This window comes from Episyrphus balteatus, chromosome 2, assembly GCF_945859705.1.
Source record: "Episyrphus balteatus chromosome 2, idEpiBalt1.1, whole genome shotgun sequence".
NCBI lineage: Eukaryota > Metazoa > Arthropoda > Insecta > Diptera > Syrphidae > Episyrphus > Episyrphus balteatus.
The window spans coordinates 61,624,380-61,646,524 of NC_079135.1; the positions used below are offsets into that span (position 1 = coordinate 61,624,380).

General features: G+C 32.6%; 1 protein-coding gene across 1 annotated transcript in view; it reads right to left on the reverse strand.

Moving 5' to 3' along the window:
* Positions 1-22,145, reverse strand: part of LOC129912758 (pyruvate dehydrogenase E1 component subunit alpha, mitochondrial-like) — a 46,025-nt gene that overhangs the window by 1,548 nt on the left and 22,332 nt on the right. Inside the window, exons 3-5 of the mRNA XM_055991156.1 lie at positions 8,343-8,532; positions 7,900-8,274; positions 7,522-7,844 (exon numbers count right to left, since the gene is read on the reverse strand). Of these exons, the coding sequence (XP_055847131.1) occupies positions 7,522-7,844; positions 7,900-8,274; positions 8,343-8,532 (888 nt within the window). The remainder of the gene's footprint in view (positions 1-7,521; positions 7,845-7,899; positions 8,275-8,342; positions 8,533-22,145) is intronic.

Below are 22,145 nucleotides of genomic sequence, written 5' to 3' on the forward strand. Positions count from 1 at the left end.
GAATACGAAAAAGGCTTGCAGAATATTTCTTGAAAGACAAGTTCGTTTGATTTTTTTCGATTTGTTCGATAAACATAGATTTAATGCCTAATCAAGTGAAAATGGAGGAAAAAGATTTCTAATTTGACTCCGAAGTAAGTTTTAAATTCGTTGAAATACCCGATTTTATAAGTATTTTTGTGCACTTGAAAACTGACATATAAAATCGTTTGCAAATTTCACAGTAGGTACCTGTCGAGCAGTTATTTCAGTCATTAAGAGCCATTTTCTTCACTAGAAGTTGAACTCAACTTGAGGATTTTTATTCTCAACTTGAGATTTTGTTTTTCTTCACTAAAAGTTGACAGTTTCAACTTTCGATTCTCAACTCTCGAGTTGATCAACTTCTGGTTTTCTCAACTTCCGAAAAAGCAGAAGTTGTGATAGCAAACTTTAGATTTTATATCAAATGTCATGTTTTTTTCTATAAATTTTATTTCAAACATTATTTTACGCTGATAGGAAACATTATTTATGGAAAATTGGAAATTTAACTAAAAAATAGCTAATAAAATGGCTCCAAGGAATTTTGATTTTTTAAAAGAAACGTGCATACATAGTACATACATACATATTATTTATGTACATCCAAGGGTTTACTTCCACTTTTATTTAAATCCCTGAATAATGCACTTGAAATCAAATTAGTAAAAATATATGTATTTTTCCATAAGCAGACAGTTCTGATTCAATACAAAATTATGATAAACATTTACCACCGATTTTGCTTTAAATCACTTCAAAATTATTGAACGGCACACACATATTAACACAAGAAAAAATAGATTTGTTTAAAATTAATTTATAGGAAAAAAAAACAAAGAAAAATGCATTCTAAACACCGATTTTATACTATTTTATTTTTTAATTTTAAAATAAATTTGACGTTTCGAACTAAAAAAAATCCGAAACTTCGTTTTAAATGACATAAACGATTGATTTTCAAATTTTAATGAAAGTCTTTGTGTTAAATGTCACAAATATCCCAGAGATATTTTTCAAACTGGAAGTTGGCCAACTTCTGTTTCTAAAACTCGAGAGTTGAGAAAAAATAGTGAAGAAAACAAATGTTCAACTTGTGTTTCAACCTTCGAGTTGAAGTCAACTCTCAAGTTCGCCAACTCTAGAGTTTGCTTCAAGTTGAGCAATAGTGAAGAAAATGGCCCTAAGAAGAATGAGTTACCTATAAAATCCTGAATAACTAACTTTGGTCTGAGAAAAAAATGGTAAATGAAAAAAAATAGTTTCATCATTTTTGCTGTTTTTTTTTACAAAATTGTTTTACATATAAAAATTGTAGCTTAACATGTTCTGCGGCCCACACAAATTTTTATCTCGCTGTTTTGGCCCCTTATAACCATTGAGTTTGACATGCCTGGCATAGAATATAACGTTTTCCACAAAATAGCTGAAGATAATGCTTTAGTAATACTTATCGTTTTACAGGTAGTGCGAATTTTATATATACAAATACATACAACATACAATTTCAATTATAACGAAACAATTGAAAAGCTTTACCAAACAACCAAGACTTATTTACCCTTAAAAAGTAAATATTCTCGTACGCACCGACCGACGGGCGCACGAGGACTGCTTATATAACTTGTATGGGGGGTTACAGGAAAATATTCCTCACACGTCACACGTGAAACAAAAGATATTTCATTGAAATATACCAAGAAATGAGCCTGCACGAGCGAAGCGAATATTACTTTGAGTTTGAGCAACCGATTGATATTTTACTTGTGTGGCGTGTGGCCTGTGGCAACGAGTTGCAAGTTGCAACTTGACTTTTGAGGGATGATTTCTCATTATCTGTATGAAGCAGTAGTTTCGCTGTAACTGTAACGAGTTGAATAGAATAGTGTTTGTTTTTATTTAGTTATTATTCTTTTTTTATTTTAGCTTTGGTTGATGTGAAATAAGAGTCAAAGTGAATATTGATTATATTAAAGACAATATAGTAAAACTTTAAAAAATAAAGTTGATAAAAAATTGGCCGGTCCACCAAGGCCTTTTTTAAAATTAAAACAAGATGTTTTAAAAGTGAAATGTATAAAGTATAATAGAAAGAAATGGTTGTGTGGATGTGAACGTCTTAATGCATTGTTTTGCTTTCCTTGCATTATTTTTGGTGGAGAACCAATTTGGACGGAAACGGGAATCAAGGATTTGACACATTTGAGAGAAAAAGTATAAAAACTTGATTCTTCGCAAATACATTTACAAAATGAAATGAGTTTGTCTGTGTTAGGAAATGTCGACATTCGTAATAAGCTAGATTCTGTATATAGAAAAAATATTCAAAAATATAACGAAGAAGTGCAGGTGGCCATGGCACAGAGGAATGGGTAGATGACGTTTCAATAGACATATGGATGCTGCTCTGGCTAGGGCTAGGGGAGCTTTTGCCCTGACGAAACGGCTGTTTTATAGCAGTCGGCTTGACACCAGGGTTAAGGTGATTTGCTACATGGCCCTCATCCGGCCGATGATTGTCTATGGATGCCCTGTGTGGTTCAAAGTTGCTCCATCTCAAATGGAAAAGTTTCGGGTGTTTGATAGGCAGTGTCTTAGACGTTGCCTTGGTTTGCACAGAACACCCGAATCTGATTACACGCATTACTATTCCAATGAGGTTTTATACAATAGGGCCAACATAAATAGAATTGATAACTTTATGCTGAAGCTTGTTCGTGGCCACGTTTCAAGAGCGATGGCCTCTTCAAATAGCTACATTTTTGGGGCTTACTACCCTAACGACGAATACTTCAAGAGTGTGTGTTTAAGCGGCTATATTCCGCCTGGAAAACACTTTCCGTTTTATTCCACTGTTGTTAGGCTGTTTTGGTCCACATAAAGAAAATGCGAATAAAAACAAATTTATCCCATTATTTTCCCAACGTTTCGTAAGTGCTTCCTTACTTCATCAGGGGTATTTATTCAATTTAACTATTCTAAAACATAATGTATAATTTGCTTCCCTTTTGCTCCTATTGCAAAAATCCCGGAGACGGCAAAATTCAAATATGACACTTATATCACAGCTGGGTATCAGGTACTTTAATTAAATTGCTACCCAAAAAATTGGTCAAATTTAACAAATAACTTTCCGTTTTGTTTGGAAAATGACTGAGATACATTAGCGAAAAAATTTAAACTATTTAGTAAAATGCTAAACCATTTTTAGTAAATTAATAAGTATGTTTTATGTTGAATTATTATTTTTGATGTTTTTTTGTTTTTTTTTTTTTTTAAGTTATTTTGTTTTTTAATTATGAATTAATGTCTATTTTTGCTAATGAAATGTTATGAAACATCTTTTATTTTATTGGTTTAAGTTAATTACAAGATTATGGCAATTTTTCGGAATCTTTTCATTTGGCCAAAAGTGCATATTTGCACTCTTCATGTGTTTTACTTATTAAAATAGGGCGTAGGTTTTTCCATATTCTTTTAAATTTTTTTAAAATATTTAATTTAAAGGTGCGAAAACCAGAAACAATAAAATTCAATTTACTAAAAACTACAAAAGTGGATATGCGCCCTTTTTGCTTAGCACGGCAGTGTAATTGACTATATTGGATTTATCTCCTTTTTTAAAAACAGGAGTAATAAACGCTTGTTTCCAAATGCTAGCAAATTTACCTAACTTGAGAGATAATTCAAAAATAAGTTTAAGTGGAAGAGATAAAATTGATTTATAATTTTTCAAAACTGCTGCAGGAATACCGTCTGGTCCGACAGAATAATCTTCATGTATATTATTAAATGTAACTTGTATATTATTAAATGTAACTTGTGGGCAATTTTCTAAATAACGGAAGTAATCTACGTCCACATTGGCGGATATGTCAATGAAAGATTGACAGAAGTTAGTCGCAAAAGCTTCGCAAATATCTGAAGTACCCTTTAAGATGTTGTTTTTATAACTGAAATTGACTGGATCTGATTTCTTTTTCATATTAACAAATTTCCAAAAATATTTAGGATCTTGCTTGAGACTACTTTCCATAGAACTAAGATAATCTGCATATAAGTTATTAGAGAGGGTTTTAAACTCTTCAAAAAGTGACATAAAAATTTCTTTATTTCTTGGGCAAATAGTTCTTACATAATTTTTCCAAGCTTTGTTTCTCTTATTTCGAAGAATCTTTAGCTCTTTTGTATACCAAGGATGAGAAATGTTAGAATATTTCGATCTTTTTTGTGGGACTATTTCGCTTATACAATTGTTTAAAACACGGTAAAAGTGAGAAACAGTTATCTCAATGTCGTCCGAAGTGGGTAAGTTTTCAATACCAGATGTATTGAGAATGTCGGAAAGCTGCTGATAATTAGCCTTACGAAAGTCAAAGGCATACAAAGTGTCTTGAGGATTACTATTTTCAAGTAAATGATCGCCCAAATCCAAAAAAAATTCAAGGGGAGGGTGGTAAATGTCTATGTTAGATATGGCAGTGGAAGCTTCTGTCACTACCGTATTAACAGCTTCAGATGAAAAAACTAAATCGAGTATTCGATTTCTAAAATTTTTGATACAGCTTATTTGCTGTAAGTCTGTAGAGATAATATTGTCCAACAAATGAAGCTCCTGTTGAGATGAAGTCAAAGAAGCTTCAAAGTAGGATTCGTCTTCGGATGGGACCCAGTCTATATTAGGGAGGTTAAAATCACCTAATAAAAGAATTGAACTGTCTAGATCACCAATTCCATAAACAAAATCTAGTGCTATTGAAAGTTCGGCAAAAGTAGAAGGGGAAGTTTTGGGTGGGATATAAACATTTAAAACAAATAGATGTCTTGATTTTACTAGTATTTTAATGCAAATTAGTTCAATGTTAAGTTTAAAGGGAAATGTTACAAGGGATGAACAGAAATTATTTCGAACAGCTATGAGAACTCCACCTCCAATCGGGCTCTTAACGTCGACATGACGATCTTTCCTGTAAACTAAGAACTCTTTGTCGAAAAGTTCTGTATCTAAAACAGTAGCGGTCAAGCAAGTTTCAGTGAAGGCGAAAAGGTCATATGGAAAAGCTTGAGAGTTATTATAAATTTGAGTTGTTTTACTGCGAAGCCCTCTTACGTTTTGAAGTTTTATTATTTTTAGGTTTCTTAATTGATTTCTGTTTGGATGGGACAATAAATTCATTTACTAAAGTGTTACATGGTCAAGGGCTGGTAATTATTGAATCAAAAATGCACTAGGTGCAGTGATTTTAAACGAAGAAACAAAACTATCGGGCTTACTTATTTTAGAACATTTGATACTTGAAGCATTTGGAATGGATTTGGCGGCAATTAAGTGTTCGACTATATCCTTAGACAATGTAGCCGGTAAAAGACGGGAGATAAATATCGTTTTCGGTTTAGGGACAGATTCTAAAATACTATGAGAAGAATTATTATTATTATTATTGTGGGTGTTGGGATTGAAGTTAATAATATTTTTTTTTACTTTTAAGAGGGCTATTATTTCATCCAAATGCATTATTTAAAATTTTGATTTCGTATATTAAGACAGTATCAAAGATAAATAAATTTTAATTACATAGGGTCTAAAAAAACCATAGCGTCAACGTTTTTCATACAAAAACGCTTTCCTGTTTGTCACTACTAACTCTGCAAAAATTTTTTAGGTGACCTAAGAAAGAATTCATGTTAATACTTTCAACAATTTTTATTTATCCTCGTTATTTTCTTAGCCCTAGTATGCAGATCGACCTACATTTTAGTTCTCATACAAAACTATCTCAAAAGTTTGGCCGAGCTAACATATATTTAAAAAATTCAGCTGAGTTGTGCGCAGATTCAGTTAGAAAATCACACATTTGTTTTCAACGATACATTTTTTATCTGTAACAATTGAGTGTACGAAAAATAAGTCAAAAAGAACGGATAAAAAGAATGTCAGCTAAAATTTAGAGTGATGTGCGTTCTAGGCTTAAAGAAATAGTTTTTAAATTTTAAAAACTTTTTAATTTGAATACCCTTTATCCTTACATTATAAGCGTTCGTTGATAAGTTTTACTTTTGTTATATTTTTCATTATGCTGCTGATCGGGTTTGTTCAGCCTAAGTGACACACACCCTTAGTTTGATTTTATAACTTTAAAATTAAAATATCCCATCTGCGGAGAAAAAATGGAATTTTTTTATCTGGCACAGGAAAAATTCCTTTATTCGGTTTTCATTTTGATTTTAGGAAAAGTTTTTAAAACCGAAGAATTAACGAAAATAATGAAAGAAAGAAATTTGGCGGAATATAATATAATAGAAAATTTATTCCTAATGGTGGTTTTCTAAATAACAACAAAATTTGAAAGAAACACTTTTCGCATTTATCACTTAAAATGGGCGCATTCACAAACCTAGCGGCTACGTAGTCGAATTTCAACTAACTTTTTGAATGCGAATTTGCACTACAAAGCTAGGTGAAAGATGCAATAAAAAAAATGTGTTTTGAGTGGTTTAAATAGCTTTTTTTCTTTATAAATTCCTCAATTTCCTGATTTATATTCACATACTGTACAATTAACTTTATTTTATATGCTTTTTTCATCAATTCCACCAAATTTAAAATTCAAATAGAATTTGTTTCCGTCAAACAGTTGACTGAGAACTGTCAACCAGCTTTGAAGCTGAAAATTTTTAACCTACGTCGGAGGGGAAATTTTAATTAAATTTGTAGTTGTTTTCAGCCAATCATAACGAGTCGACTACGTAGCACCTAGGTTTGTGAATGCGCCCAATGATCCGGAGTACTCCGTAATACTAAAATTGCTCCAAAGTAATTTTTGTTTACACTTTTGTGGCATGGAGGAACACAAAATCTTCTTCAAAGTGAAGTGAAGGAAAACGACATAGAGTATCAAATGTCAGTGTCTTCAAAGTGAACAGTTTGACGTTTGATAGAGAGATCAGAGATGTAATGCTAGCAAAATTTTTAAAGTTGAGAACAGACTCGATACCAAAAAATATTTAATTCGCTAGTATCAGACTGAGTATGGAACGGACCTCCTGTTTGCTAAAGTGCTTGCTATATGCCCATACAATATTCATCTAAAAAAAAAATCCTTATCTCATTTTAGCTGCGAATGAAGGTTTTTAATGACACCTTTAAAATTTGTACGGTGTGACTTAAGTGGCTTTTGAAATGACCGATTTTAATGTTAACGTTATTTTGTTAATTTTTAAGATACATACATTCATAACAATAATTTTAAGCACTTTGTTCACTTTCATCAGTGATAGTACAATTTTTAGTGCAATCCTATTTCTATTAAAGTGACGCAAATAAAGTGTTTTTCTTTTTTGAATAAATGCGAAAAAACGCAAGTAAGCAAGCAAAACAAACAAATTGTACATATGCAATGATTTAGTTGGTATCTGTGATGTTTAGTCGCATTTGTGATAAGAATTTTGTTTTCGAAAAATCAGAACTAAAAACTTAAAACATTAGAATTATCATTTAACCTTGATTTCTTCGGCCGTCATTAAACCTAATTCGATGCACCGATCTTTGAATGATGTGATGGGGTCACGTTTTTGACGAACTTCCTGGATTTCTTCACGTGTACGGTAGCTGGTACCGGGATCGGACATTGAATGGCCAGAATAACGATAAGTGCAAACTTCCATTACCAATGGACCCTCATTGTTCACATATTCAATGGCAAATTCTGTTGCGCTTCTTACAGCTAGTACGTCCATTCCATCTACCCAGATACCGGGAAGAGCATCACCTCGAGTGTAGTAGTCGGTGTTACAGGAAGCACGCTCGGCACTGGTACCCATACCTTTGTGAAAGAAATTAAGAAAATGCTATTCATAATACTGAAGCCTTATTATTACCGTATCCATTATTTTCACAAACGAAAATGCAGGGCAATTTCATAAGATAAGCCATGTTGTAGGCTTCGAATACTTGGCCTTGATTGGCAGCTCCATCACCGTACAACGCTAAGCACATACCACCGTTTCCTTTATATTTACAGGCAAGGGCAACTCCAGCACCAAGTGGGACTTGAGCTCCAACAATACCATTACCACCATAAAAATTTGGAGCATACATGTGCATGGAACCTCCTTTTCCCCGAGCACATCCACTTTGGTTTCCTGTTAGTTCAGCTAAAACACCAAGTGGTGACACACCCATTAAGTAAGTCCACCCGTGAACACGGTAAGCCGAAATAATGTTATCAACATCACGCATCGCTGCCCTCATGCCTGTTCGATTTATTTTAAAACAGAATACAAGGTAAAATATTGAGAAATGTAACTTGAAAATCATTTACCAACAGCACATGCCTCCTGGCCAGAGTATAAATGACAGAAACCTCGAATAATTTTTTCCTTGTATAAGTTTCCAGCAGATGTTTCAATACGACGGATAGTTTGTAGTTGAGTGTAGTACTGTTTCGCCTGATCCCTTGTTACAGTTACCGTAGTACTTGGTCCATTGTCTAGTCGATGTAATTTATAAGGCTATAGTAAAACAAAATATACTCATTAAAAATATTCAAAATGATTTCAGTTTAAATACATTCCAAATTAATTACACAGCCACACAAAAAAAATATAAAAGTTCTGGCCTGGGGTTGCGACTAGGTTTTCCATATAGTTTTTGGGTCGCTGAAACCGAATCCGAAGTCCGTTTTGCCCCAACACGTCAGGTTTTCGAGATAACCTCAAAAAATGTCACGAAAAAAAAATATTTTTTTCTCTGATCTGGATGTGCGAATATGTTAATCATATAGTTTTTAGATCGCTGAATCCAGATTTGAAGTCAATTTTGCTCTATCACGTCAGGTTTCTGAGATATCTTCAAAAAAATGTCAAAACCAAAAAAACAAAATTTCTTATCTGGGGTTACGACTAGGTTTTTCATATAGTTTTTGGGTTGCTAAAACCGAATCCGAAGTTTATTTTGCCGTATCACGTCAGGTTTTTGAGATATTCTCAAAAGATGTCAGATAAGAACTTTTTTTTTGACGTGATACGGCAAAAAAAACTTCGGATTCTAGCAACCCAAAAACTATATGAAAAACTTAGTCGCAACCTCAGATAAGAAATTTAGTTTTTTTGGTTTTGACATTTTTTTGAGGATATCTCAGAAACCTGACGTGATAGGGCGAAATTGACTTCGAATCTGGATTCAGCGGTCCAAAAACTATATGATTAACATATTCGCATATCCAGATCAGAGAAAAAAATTTTTTGTTTTCGTGACATTTTTTTAGGTTATCTCGAAAACCTGACGTGATGGGGCAAAACGGACTTCGGATTCGGTTTCAGCGACCTAAAAACTATATGGAAAACCTAGTCGCAACCCCAGGCCAGAACTTTTATATTTTTGTGTGTGGCTGTGTTATGCAAGCAAAGAATTGTAATAGTTCTGCAATCTAGGGAATATTGAAACATGTTTTAAGTCCTTTTCCTAACTTTACATTAATTTAATAAACTTTATTCTTAAATCAGATTTTACTTAGTCGCACCTATGAGGATGTACATGAGCCATCTAATAACACTGATCAACAAAATTAAACTTTTTTTTGTTACAGAAACCAAGGTATACTTTTCCATAGAGTTTTGATGTGCTGAGCTCGAATCCGAAGTCAAACAAATTCTATCACATCACGTTTTTGAGATAATCCCGTTAGAAAATCGAAAATGCCACTTTTTACCAGTTTTCGAGGTTATTTCTTAGCGTTTGGTTGTTTGTTATAAATACATTTGTAACGGTTTCTAAAAAAACTAAATCATGTCTTTCTAAATCCGTTTTAATCTTTTAAATATCTCTTTTCTTCTTTGAGAAATCTTAAGTTGAAATCAACGTGTTTGGTATATCTCATGTCAACGGCGTATACAAGGGGGGGGTCACGGGGTCATGACCCCCCCCAAGAACTCAGAACTTAAAAAAGAATTTGTTATGTGATACTGAAATCTCTTGAGTAAGATTATTTTCAAAATGTTGAAGTTTTAGAACATGAACGAAAATTAAAAGTAAACAAAATTTTTGGTATTCAAACAAACTATTTTACCATATTTTGGGGATGTGGTCATATTTTTAGCGAACGCTATGCTGGATTAGGATTATTTTGATTCGTTCGATAATATTAGTTGAGCTGTAGAGTTTTGTATGGAAACAAAATCCGGATAAGTATTATTTTCAAAGCTTTTTAAAAGAAATTGAATCTAGTAGGTACACAAAAATAATATCTTAAGGGCAAGACACTGCTTACCAGCAAATAAAAGAAGCAGCCATATCTTCTATTTTTTTATATGATGAAGTGAATAAAATATGTTTTAAATAGGGAAGCTGTCTGTGGCCTTGCTGTGTGGAGGTCAATTCTGTTGATAAAATTCGTCATCGGCAAAATGTTAAAGAAGGATATCATTTCTAAAATCTTTTTAGTTTTTTGCAATGTTCCAGTTCAATACATTCGTCTGATAAAATTTGGTGAATTTTGTTTGCTTACAGAATATAACAGTATTTTGTACATACTAAATTTGCTAGATCTGTTGCATTTTTTGAAACAACTATCGATTTGTTAATCATCAATGGCCAGCCAATTATAGAAGCAATGTAAGCAACCTTATCTAAGGCAATTTAAATATTATTATTAAATATCACTTAGGGCTAATTTTTTGAATAGTTAGATAAACCTAAGTTAGAACTTATTCCTAGGAATAAAAGTTTTTTTTATAGTGACATTTATTCTTCTGATAGTCTATCTGACGATTGAAAAAGCAGGGCTTAATCTAATAAATACAACTGAATGTTTTTTATGTTGTAAACCGCTGATTAATACCTAAAACGGACGAATTCCAAAATATCGCCAAAATTATTTTTTTTGTCTTTACTATTTTAATAGAGGTATTTTAAATTCCCATACAATTTTAAAACAAAATTTAAAAAAAATTATATTTTCAATGCAATTTTTTTTACAAAACTTTGCGATTCGTTTGCCTGAGGTTAGGAAGACTTTTAATTCAAAAATTAAAACTGTTATAAAGTAAAAACGATTTTTATATTAACTTTATGGGCTAGCGGAAAACAATGAACAGTTGTTTTAAGGCAAATTATTCAATCGAAGTACTCGTACAGTACATTTTATTTTTAGGAGAGGATAGCCTCAATTGGTCAAAATTAAAGCCTAGTACGCTGCTGATAAGAAACGAAAAATCCCATACAAAAATGAAACAACGAAATGGTAAACCAAAAATTTCGTTCAACTTTTCGTTCTGTAGTACGCTGTTCGGCACAACGAAATTGAAAGTCTAAACTTCTTTTTAGCACACAAACAATTGCCGGGGACATTCATTGTGTGTGGAAAAATGACATTTTGAGTTTTTTTGTTTGTTTTTGTTGTTCATTTTGTCATTGCATGTCTTTCTGCGATGCGTGTTTGCTTTTTTTTTCATTTATGTTTTGCAATTTTTGAGTATTTTTCGGTCCAGATTTCGCAAGCATTTCGTTGTCCTCGTGGAGACCGACCAAAAATTTCGTTTCACATCAGCAGCGTTCTAGGCTTTAAGGCTTAACGCTAAACTTAAACGAATCTCATACCGTTTTTGTTTGGTTATTTTTAGAACTACATTCGGAACTTTTCGATTCGAAATGCAAGACACACAAATTTTAATGTATTAAACAATTCAAAAAGCCCATTTTCAGGTTTATGCCTGCTATCAAAACTTTAAAAAAAAAAAAAAAAAAAATTGGCATGACCCCCCCAAAGAAGCAAACCTGTATACGCCCCTGTCTCATGTTTATTTGCTTTTAATAGCAAATCTCGAAAAGTTCTTTGCCAATCGCTTTCAAATTTTGAAACAAAGTTTTATTTACATTCCTGTAAGTTCTTATATTTTTTTTAACAAGAAAAAAGTTATATTTTTCTCACTAAATTATTTAGTATAACTATCTGACACGGTCACGCTTTGATGTATCTCACCGCGATTCACCACCTTCGCAAATATAAAAACTTGTGAGATTCTAAATGGAACATTGTGTTAAAGCGACTTTTTTACTAGGTAATTTTTCCATATTATTTAAGTTTTGTACCCTTTCAGAACCTTTCAGAATACGAAAACTTATATAATTTGAAAAAATTACCTAGTAAAAAAGTCGGATTTCTTAAGAAAATAAATTTTATCTCGGTTATTTATGGAATATTCCCAACAATGTTATACCATTTTGAAAAGAGAATTGAACACACCAACTTTTAAGATAACATGCCGAAACATCGTAGTGCATTTTTTTACACTACGGTTCATTTAATTAGAGTCATGTAAAATTTTCAGTACTAAGTTGGGCAATATTTGCTTTAAAACTGATGCAGCTGAGTTGAAATTTTTGAATGCAGGGCTATTTAAGGTTCCGTAACAAAAGAAAACAATGAGAAAAATTAAGATTTGTAGTCACGGCACATGAAAAACCGTCACAGCGTGACCATTTTTTTTTACTTTTTTTCAAATGCCCATAACTCACAAAATATATGGATGCGATTTTTGTTATTATTTTTCTGATAACTGTCACCACCTACCCTATCTACCGTTTTCGTTTCGACGTTAACTTTTGGGACACCCTATACATAAATTTGCGTGAATACCTATATCGCCCGAGTGCTGCATATATATAAAAAAATAGAAAAACAATAACAACAAATGCCTAATAAACTAGTGCATGCAAATCATCATTTCATCACATCATCACTCAAAACACCAACAACAACACCAACCACTGCATTAACAGCAACAAAAATCAAACATCAACCGGTTTTAGTGATAAAAAAAAATGTTTGTCGCGATAAGCAAATTGGCAATGAGCACAGTGAGTAATCCTTTCATTTCCCTTCCCATCTTCTTTCGCAATTAGTTTTGCATAGCAGCTGTGGTATTGTGGGAAGAAACCCTTCGTACATAATCACAGTTGTTATCAATCTAACTCGGATAGATTATTGATTGTCTTACTAAATAGCCAACAGGGGCGGATCAGTTCAAATTGTCATTAAGGCATAACACTACTGACAATTTGTTTTGTGAAGTTTCAATTGGGATTTAGACAAGTGAATCATTATAGGTAATTGTTCGAATAGATTTTAAATAGTTTTGAGTTATTTTTAATGGTTTATGAATTCAGGGTCGATTATGCCATTTCATTTTTCGGGTGGGTCTATAATGAAAAACTTTTTAGATCAGTGCATTCACAAATGTTTGGAGCTCGAGTATTCGAAAAAAATTTTCAATTTGGGTTATTTGTGTGCCTTATAGAGCAGGCCAAAGTTAATAATTTTTTATTATGAAAAAAAAAATGTGTTTTTTTATTTTTTTTCTTAACTTTGAGTGTTTAAACTAGGAAAAGGACTTCTAAAACGTTTTGATTTTTATTTTTTTTCATATGCTGTATAATTATTTAAACCAACAATTGAAAAAAAAAAATAAAAAATTTATTTTTTAGTTATTTAATTTAATGTTTTTTGAAACACCGTTTTTTGCAAACTTTTTCGACTTCAAATTTCATAGAAAAAAAAGATTCCTACGTAATCAAACCAAGCTCAGCTGATTCAAAATCCTTATATATTTCTTAATAAAAATCCAAAAGCTCAGCTGCGTCATTTTGCATCCAACTGAGCTAGAGCGATTTGATAAAGTCAGTCATTTTTTCGACTTTTTTTTCTCATGTGTAAAAATAAAATTTTGGAAAATTAGAGTTCTTTGTTTTGTATGTGATGGATTCCAATAACATGACTTTTATTTAAAAGGAAAAACATATTTTATGTATATTTACTACCTAATTTGTTTGAAAGGGTTTTATAGCTTATTTCTTTTAAACGTCTAATAAAACTTTTAATTAATATCATTAAATTCCATTCAGGTACTTTAATTTGATAAGAGCTTTTTACCGGATTAACGAATTTTCTAATTCGTTAAGATGAAATTACCATTTAAAGTTTAAAAGAGCAGTCGCATAGTTCAAAAAAATATTTAAAATGGATATATCGCATAACAATTTGTTTGAAATTTTTGTCAACATTAGGACTTGTGAAGAATTTATTTCTGCCGTAGTGAGTGAATACCAACTACCAGATGCAAATTTGTTGAAAATTGAACATACATTAAAAGTATTTTATTACAACATTAGAAAAAAATGGATCGCAGCCAATAGATCGAAACATAACTTCAGAAAGAATGATAAATTGCTTTTTTTATCTCTGCATATTAATACCGGACAAACAGAAGAAACGGGTGATCTTCCAACTACATCAAGGTTATCAGTAGGAAGGCCAAGAAAACCAGTCGATGAGTGCTCAACATTCACAAAAAAACAAAAACTATGATGAATCTATTGGCACCAAGGAGATGGAAAAGAGAAGAAAACAAGCGATCCAAACGCGTTTTCGAGATGAGCTTGGACTTGATTTGGATAAACCAAAGCAAGGCTATGGAAATACTAATGATGGAAACACTTCAAGGAGATTTTTTGAACAATCAGATGCAACCGCTCGAATAACTGGATTCAATGGAGAAGTTATTATGAGGCTGAAAATAATACTGAATGTTTTGAATTGTAGGGAAGTAGTGAATGCAGTTAAATTTGGAGAGTATACTAAGAGAACAGCAGAGCTTCTAAAACAAAATTATCCTGAAAAACTACTCACACCTACTCTTCACAAAATATTGGTGCATAGTCAAAATATCATCGAATATCAATCACTACCACTTGGAGAACTGTCAGAAGAAGCCCAAGAGTGCAAAAATAAAGACTACAAGAAGTACAGATATCAAAACACGTGCAAAGTTTCAAGGATTCGGCAGAATGAAGACCTATTTAACATGCTTGCAACCTCATCGGATCCACTTATTTCTTCCTTAAGGCATGTAAGAACCCAAAAAGATCTGAAAGAACAATACTCTCCAGAAATGATGAGTTTATTAAAAATTTCCCTGGACTTAGATGATAGTTTTCAAGAAATCTAGTGTTGTTTATATGTTAATTTGTTACTTTTACCCTTTTCCACTATTTGACTTGTAATATATCACTGAAATACACTATAAATGTACTCTTGTACAAAGAAAAATAAAAAATTGCATACAAATTCAAAAAAAAAAAAATACTTTTTTCCCCACTGTTTCACTCGAATTGGTTCTTTTTCCCCACTGAGTCACATCACTTAGATTACTTCAGAAATTGATTTTGACGATTGTATATCAATATACCATAGTGTTTATCACCTTATCTAAAACTTCTTACTTTAACACCTAATTCTGAAACACCATTTAAAGTTTTTTTTTTGAAACTCACAATTTTTATAGCCTTGGAAATTTCCTTCAATAAAAAAAAAAAAATTGTGGCGATTAATTTTGCAAGCAAAAAAGTCAAAACGGGCCACTGTGCAACGTTCGTGGGCTAAGATCTAATTTCTGTGACGTGTATATTTACACTGTACAAAACAGGCCAGCTGTTTTGGCACTGAGTGAAACACAAATAGTTGAAAATACAGACTGTTCTGAATTTAATCTATTTGGGTATAGCTTAGTGCCATTATTCTTTTCCCACCATGGTCTCGCCGTTTATATTAGAAACGATGTCGCATACCAACTTCAACCACAATACGGTCCATGTACAAACACATATTTTAATTTCATGTGGTTTAAATTCACGGTTAATAAGCGCATCATTCATACTTGTTTTATTTATCGGAGCCCCAATCTGGACAATAATTCAACTTCTAACGAACTTGATGCTCTGTCCGAATCCATTCAAAGGATTGTTACCCTTTATCCTCGCACTGAAATCGTTATTACGGGCGATTTCAATGTACACAATTCTGGTCAGACAACACCCGAAGGAAGGTATGCCGAGATCTTTGCTGAGGTAAACCACCTAACTCATCTTGTCGACTCGAATATCGGACGTTAATGGTCGAGCTGAAAACACTCTAGACTTGTTTCTTACCTCTGACCCTGATAAATACACTGTTAGTGTATTATCGCCTCTAGGCACATCAGACCATTGTGTCATATCAGCGAATTTCTCGTGCCAAACAAACCCAGTTAAAGAAAAAAGTTCGAGGCAAGCTTTCGATGTTATAAAGCCAATTCCACTGAGGAAAACCGAAAAAAGTTCAAACAAGCTAGAAAGGCCAGCAACGCCCATATTCGACGAACCAAATTTTTGCATGATGAAGAATTAAGACAAAAAATACTACAATGTCCCAAAGGTAGTAAAAATTTTTGGTCATTTGTAAAAAAACATACGCAATACTACCTCGTCATCAGTTCTTACGCTCGTCTTCAATGACACTCCCTTTGTTAGCTCTCTGGAGAAAGCTAACCTACTTGCGAGGCAGTTCGCTGCCAACTCCACATTGCCAGATAGTGTCATGACTCCGCCAGTACTTGAGCGCGTAACGGACTCATGGGACGAATCTTCTTTCGCTCTCGTAGAGCAGCAAGAGTTCTCAAAGATCTTGACATACACAAATCCGCTGGCCCGGATAGTATCCCCCCCATCGTTCTGAAGAGGTGTTCTTCTACGCTGGCAAAACCGCTGCGTAAGCTTTTTCATCTGTCCTACTCTACTGGTCTCTTCCCAAGTGGATGGAAAACAGCATTTGTCCAGCCTGTCCCTAAAAAAGGCGAATCTTCCTCACCCTCAAATTACCGACCGATTGCACTTACATCCCTTCTTTCCAAGGTCATGTAAACGTTGATTAATTTTCAACTAAAGAAATATCTCGAGGAACGAAAGCTTCTTAATGACCGGCAGTACCTGCATTTTCTTCGAAAAATGTGTTATAAACATACAACCTTATTTATAAACTTTGTATAACTTTATACAACTGTTTAAATTTGGAAAATGTGATCAAAAACCTTTTTTATTATTGTCTGATAGCTGTCAAACTTATACAAAAGAGTAGATTGTCCTAACCGCGAATAATGTGATTATTATTTTTATTAAATAAAGCATATTTCCAACAATTTGAAAAAAGTTATGTAGTGTATAAGTAGACAAAAATCTAATAAATACGACTAATAGTGTTTTATAAATTTATTCTTATGAAGAAAACAATAACGAACAAAAATGTTGCCAGGAAACTTATAGGTTTTATGATATTTGGGAAAACCTGCACCAGGTAAAATCTCTAAAAAATGTGTTTATCCGTTTATACGGTTCTCGGTGACGTGTGAAATGGGCCTTAGGCCGAAACCGGGTACACGGTTCGGCTACCGGAACGAAACCAACTGCTCTTACTACAATTACAGACAGGAGAAATATATATTTCTCTTATCTTTGCTTCCGTTCTGGTTTTCTTCTCATGCGCTGTAGTCAAGAAAGGGGTTGTTTTGTGTTTTTATATTTTGATGTCAGTTCGTATTGTGAGGTAAGATAGGGGTTGTTTTTTTTCTATTTAGGTATATCAAGATCAAGTGGAAGTGAAACCTACAAGGAAAATTTTTGTTTCATCCCTTGTTCTGCAGCTGCAGCCGACCGGCATACTCATTTGTTGACAAAACCGGGTATCCGGGCCGGATAGCAGGTCGCCGGGTATGTGTGAAATGAGCCTAAGAGCCCACAGCAAATTTTGGGAGTGGAGGTATAACCAAAATGTGCAGTTTTATAGCGTTATGCGTTCTAATAACGAATTAAAAAGTCTGGCAGCTTTAAACTGCGGCATTATATGGTTTTCGGTAGGTTAAATATCGGACTGATCAAAGATCATATAACTAGTAAAGATGTCGCACGTAGAACAAATTCCTGTGCTTGAAATTTTCTACCATCAGATTTTACCCAAGGTCCATGTATCCAAGAATTAAATTGTTGAGAAACATTTTTAAATTTTTCGATGACTGCGTAGAAAAGAGAGGGTTGATTTTTATAGATGAATTTATTTAATGGGAGGAAGCGAGATAGTAGTTAAATGTTGATACGAATAAGGAAAAGAATAAAAAAAATACATTTGTCTGCGAGAATGTACTTACGAATTATTTTTTTTTCTTAAATTATTCAGGAAACTCATAACAACACATGATTCAAAATAATAATTTGAATAAAAAAATTTTAGATATATATATGACAAGAGTGTATGAGCAAAATTGTCTGAAAATGAATTTCAACCCTCAAATTGTCAATAGGTCCAAATCATAATAAAGCAGAAATCCTTCGCAACATTAAAAAAAAGTTCTTATAATGAGTGGGAAAGAGAGAGTTATTTTTAACACATTTCTTAAATGCGAAGGACCGAGATGTAAGTTGAATAGAAACAAAAATGAAAACAAAAAGGATCGTTTTGTCGTGTGGGTATATATTTTTTTTCACAACTGGATTGCTTCGCACAAGCAGGGCGAAGACGAGATGGCTAGTTTTAAAGATTGATGAAAAAAAGAAGAAAAACAACTTTTGCAAGTGACTGGTGTGCTGGTGGGTAGGTATCAGAGAACCAAACGAGTCGAGTATTGTTTACGAACATCGAGTACTTACTCGAAAAAAACGATCTCGAACAAACAGAATCAACACAACTCAAATATGTTCGAGCTTTCCTGTTTAGGAGTATGATGACTCGTAAGTAATCCTACATTTCAAACGAGTTCAAACGATCATTTTTCTGTTCGAGTAAAATCGAGTAAAATGATCGTGAACAAAATGTTTATGATCAATATGATCGAAATTACTCGAACTGGATAGGAAATTGTTCATAGTGTTCGAGGGTGGTTTTTCTTGTAGCATAAATAAAAGAGAATCAGTTTGGTACACAAAAGCAAGTTACATTTGTTTTATTTAAATTAATTAATTTGACAAGATAATGAAATGAAGAAAAACATATTAGAATAAAATTTAATTAAATACAGAAAAAAAAGAAAAATTTTTTAATGCTAGATACAAAAATTTATATTTATTTATAATGAAAAAAAAAAATATTTAAATTGGATTTATCTTCAAGTTTGAATTCGCAATCATCAAATTATTTACAGTTTCTAGGTTCAACCTCGATGGTTTTTCTGTAATTATGTTTCTGCATGTGAAAATGCATTTTCACAACACCATTGAAGAATACCCACAGGGCTTTTCGAATTAAACTGAATGTATCTTTCTATTTCAATATCAATAGAGTTCACGCTCGTTGTTGTATTTTCATTCATAAAATCCGAAAAAATATGCCACAAAGTTTGGTATAGTATCACCATTTTGATTTTTTATTTCGCCAAAAGTCCCCCATACCTTACTTCGACAGTTTCTTTTGTCGCAAATAGAAAATATATTATTATTTATATTAGATTTAAGCTAATACTTTGTTCTTCCATTGTTTTTTATAAAACTATTACTTTTTTAAATGAACTCAGAAGATTACTATTTAAATATTGTTCTCGCAAGAAATCAGCTTTTGAACTAAAATATTTCATTCATAACTTTCTCTTTAACCCTTTCATGCTGATTTGTAATTTCCCCAATATACCTACCCGAAAAAATAGTAATTTGTTTTAAAAACAATCATCCCAAATCGCATTATTGCATATTTCTTAGGGATACGTTTCTACTACGCACCTACCTTCACAAATTAACTGGGAATTCCCCACTACCCTATTTGTATTGTTACCTAACGACTAATTACTTTTTTATTTACTCAGTCCCTTTCTAAAACCAAAAATTAAAAACCTAAATAAAGAAAAAAAACATATGCAACAGGTACCTATAGGACGTAGAAATTGGGAGTGGTTCTTTTCATTGTTCAAACTGTTCATGAATTTTCGATCACGTTCGAACACTTCGATCACTTTCGATCATTTCGAGTAAAGCCTAGTGTTTATGAACAGTAGATCTGTTTACGAGTAATTTTGTTCGTGGGTATTGAGGATCGAGTATACTCATGAGTTCAAACAATTTGTATGGTTTTGTTTGTGAGTATTTTTGTTTATGAGTAAGATGATTTACGAGTATAGAGAGAAAACGATCGAGCGCGAACGATCATTTTAAAAAATTGAAATTGTTCGAACAGGTTCGAACATACTCATTTGGATCTCTGGTAGGTATATGTGTAAGCAGAAGAAGGTTGATAAGTTTTTTTTTTTTTTGGTTTTAAATTTTTTTCGATGGTAATTAGATATTTAGGTATTTTTTTAAGTGGAGGGTGGTTTTCTATTTCTATATTTTTGTTTCCTTTTTGATTAATCGCAAGGCACAGGCGCATTGCTTTTAGGTGTAGGTACACACGTAATATGTAGGTAGGTAGGTTTTTTTTCCTTTGCGACAGCAATCGTCCTTGAAAAATGTAGTTCATTTTATTTTGGTTGGAAAAAGAAATTCAAACAAGTGGTAGGTAGGTATACTCTGTCCGATAAAAATTGGCAGTACAGGCCTTATGGGAGAGCTTTTTCAAAATCAGTGGGACCTAACGACTGACAAAAAGCAATTCACGAAAAATATGCCCCTGAAACACACAAGAAAACCACAGACGTGCCATGGCATTGTTGTTGTAATTTCTTTACTAAGCGAAGTACACCCTCCTATGACCGATCTGCCACACGATCTGTGGCAGAATGAAACTCAATGATAAAACTTTTTTATTAAAAGTATTTACAATACATAAGAGTTACCATTGGTAAACTTCCTTCATAAACTACTCCTTTTTCTATTATTTTTCTGAAAGAGCTTTCAGGATTTATGCTTTTTCAAGCTTTTAAAATGAAAAAAAGAATTATGTGTTGTCGTGGTGTTGGTGGCTGTTTGTTTTTTATTTTGTGTATGAAGGAAAACAGTTAATGTCAATATTTTGACATGCATTTTAACATTTCAACAGGAAAATAGTTTACTCTTGCTTGGGGTCGGGCTGTGTTTTAAATGAGTGAATTTTTTGTTTTGTTATTTTGGTGTTAAACGAAAAATTAATTTTTTTTTTCGTTTTTGTGAAATTTTACCGATAAAATGGTAACGCTGGTACCTTTTCCCCTTTCATATACCATTTATCCTAAATTTTCCAACCACCCATATGCTGCTTATAATTTTTTTATTTTCAAAAATTATTGGCACTGGTCTACTACCTACCTACCACTTGTTTGAATTTCTTTTTCCAACCAAAATAAAATGAACTACATTTTTCAAGGACGATTGCTGTCGCAAAGGAAAAAAAACCGACCTACCTACATATTACGTGTGTACCTACACCTAAAAGCAATGCGCCTGTGCCTTGCGATTAATCAAAAAGGAAACAAAAATATGGAAATAGAAAACCACCCTCCACTTAAAAAAATACCTAAATATCTAATTTCCATCGAAAATAAAATTAAAATAAAAAAAAAAAACTTATCAACCTTCTTCTGCTTACACGTATACCTACCCACCAGCACACCAGTCACTTGCAAAAGTTGTTTTTCTTCTTTTTTTCATCAATCTTTAAAACTAGCCATCTCGTCTTCGCCCTGCTTGTGCGAAGCAATCCAGTTGTGAAAAAAAAATATATACCCATAAACAAAAAAATATTTTTTGTTTATGTATATACCCACACGACAAAACGATCCTTTTTGTTTTCATTTTTGTTTCTATTCAACTTACATCTCGGTCCTTCACATTTAAGAAATGTGTTAAAAATAACTCTCTCTTTCCCACTCATTATAAGAACTTTTTTTTTAATGTTGCGAAGGATTTCTGCTTTATTCTATTGACAATTTGAGGGTTGAAATTCATTTTCAGACAATTTTGCTCATACACTCTTGTCATATATATATCTAAAATTGTTCTTATTCAAATTATTATTTTGAATCATGTGTTGTTATGAGTTTCCTGAATAATTTAAGAAAAAAAAATAATTCATAAGTACATTCTCGCAGACAAATGTATTTTTTTATACTTTTCCTTATTCGTATCAACATTTAACTACTATCTCGCTTCCTCCCATTAAATAAATTCATCTATAAAAATCAACCCTCTCTTTTCTACGCAGTCATCGAAAAATTTAAAAATGTTTCTCAACAATTTAATTCTTGGATACATGTTTTGGACCTATGGGTAAAATCTGATGGTAGAAAATTTCAAGCACAGGAATTTGTTCTACGTGCGACATCTTTACTAGTTATATGATCTTTGGACTGATGCTCTGTGATTT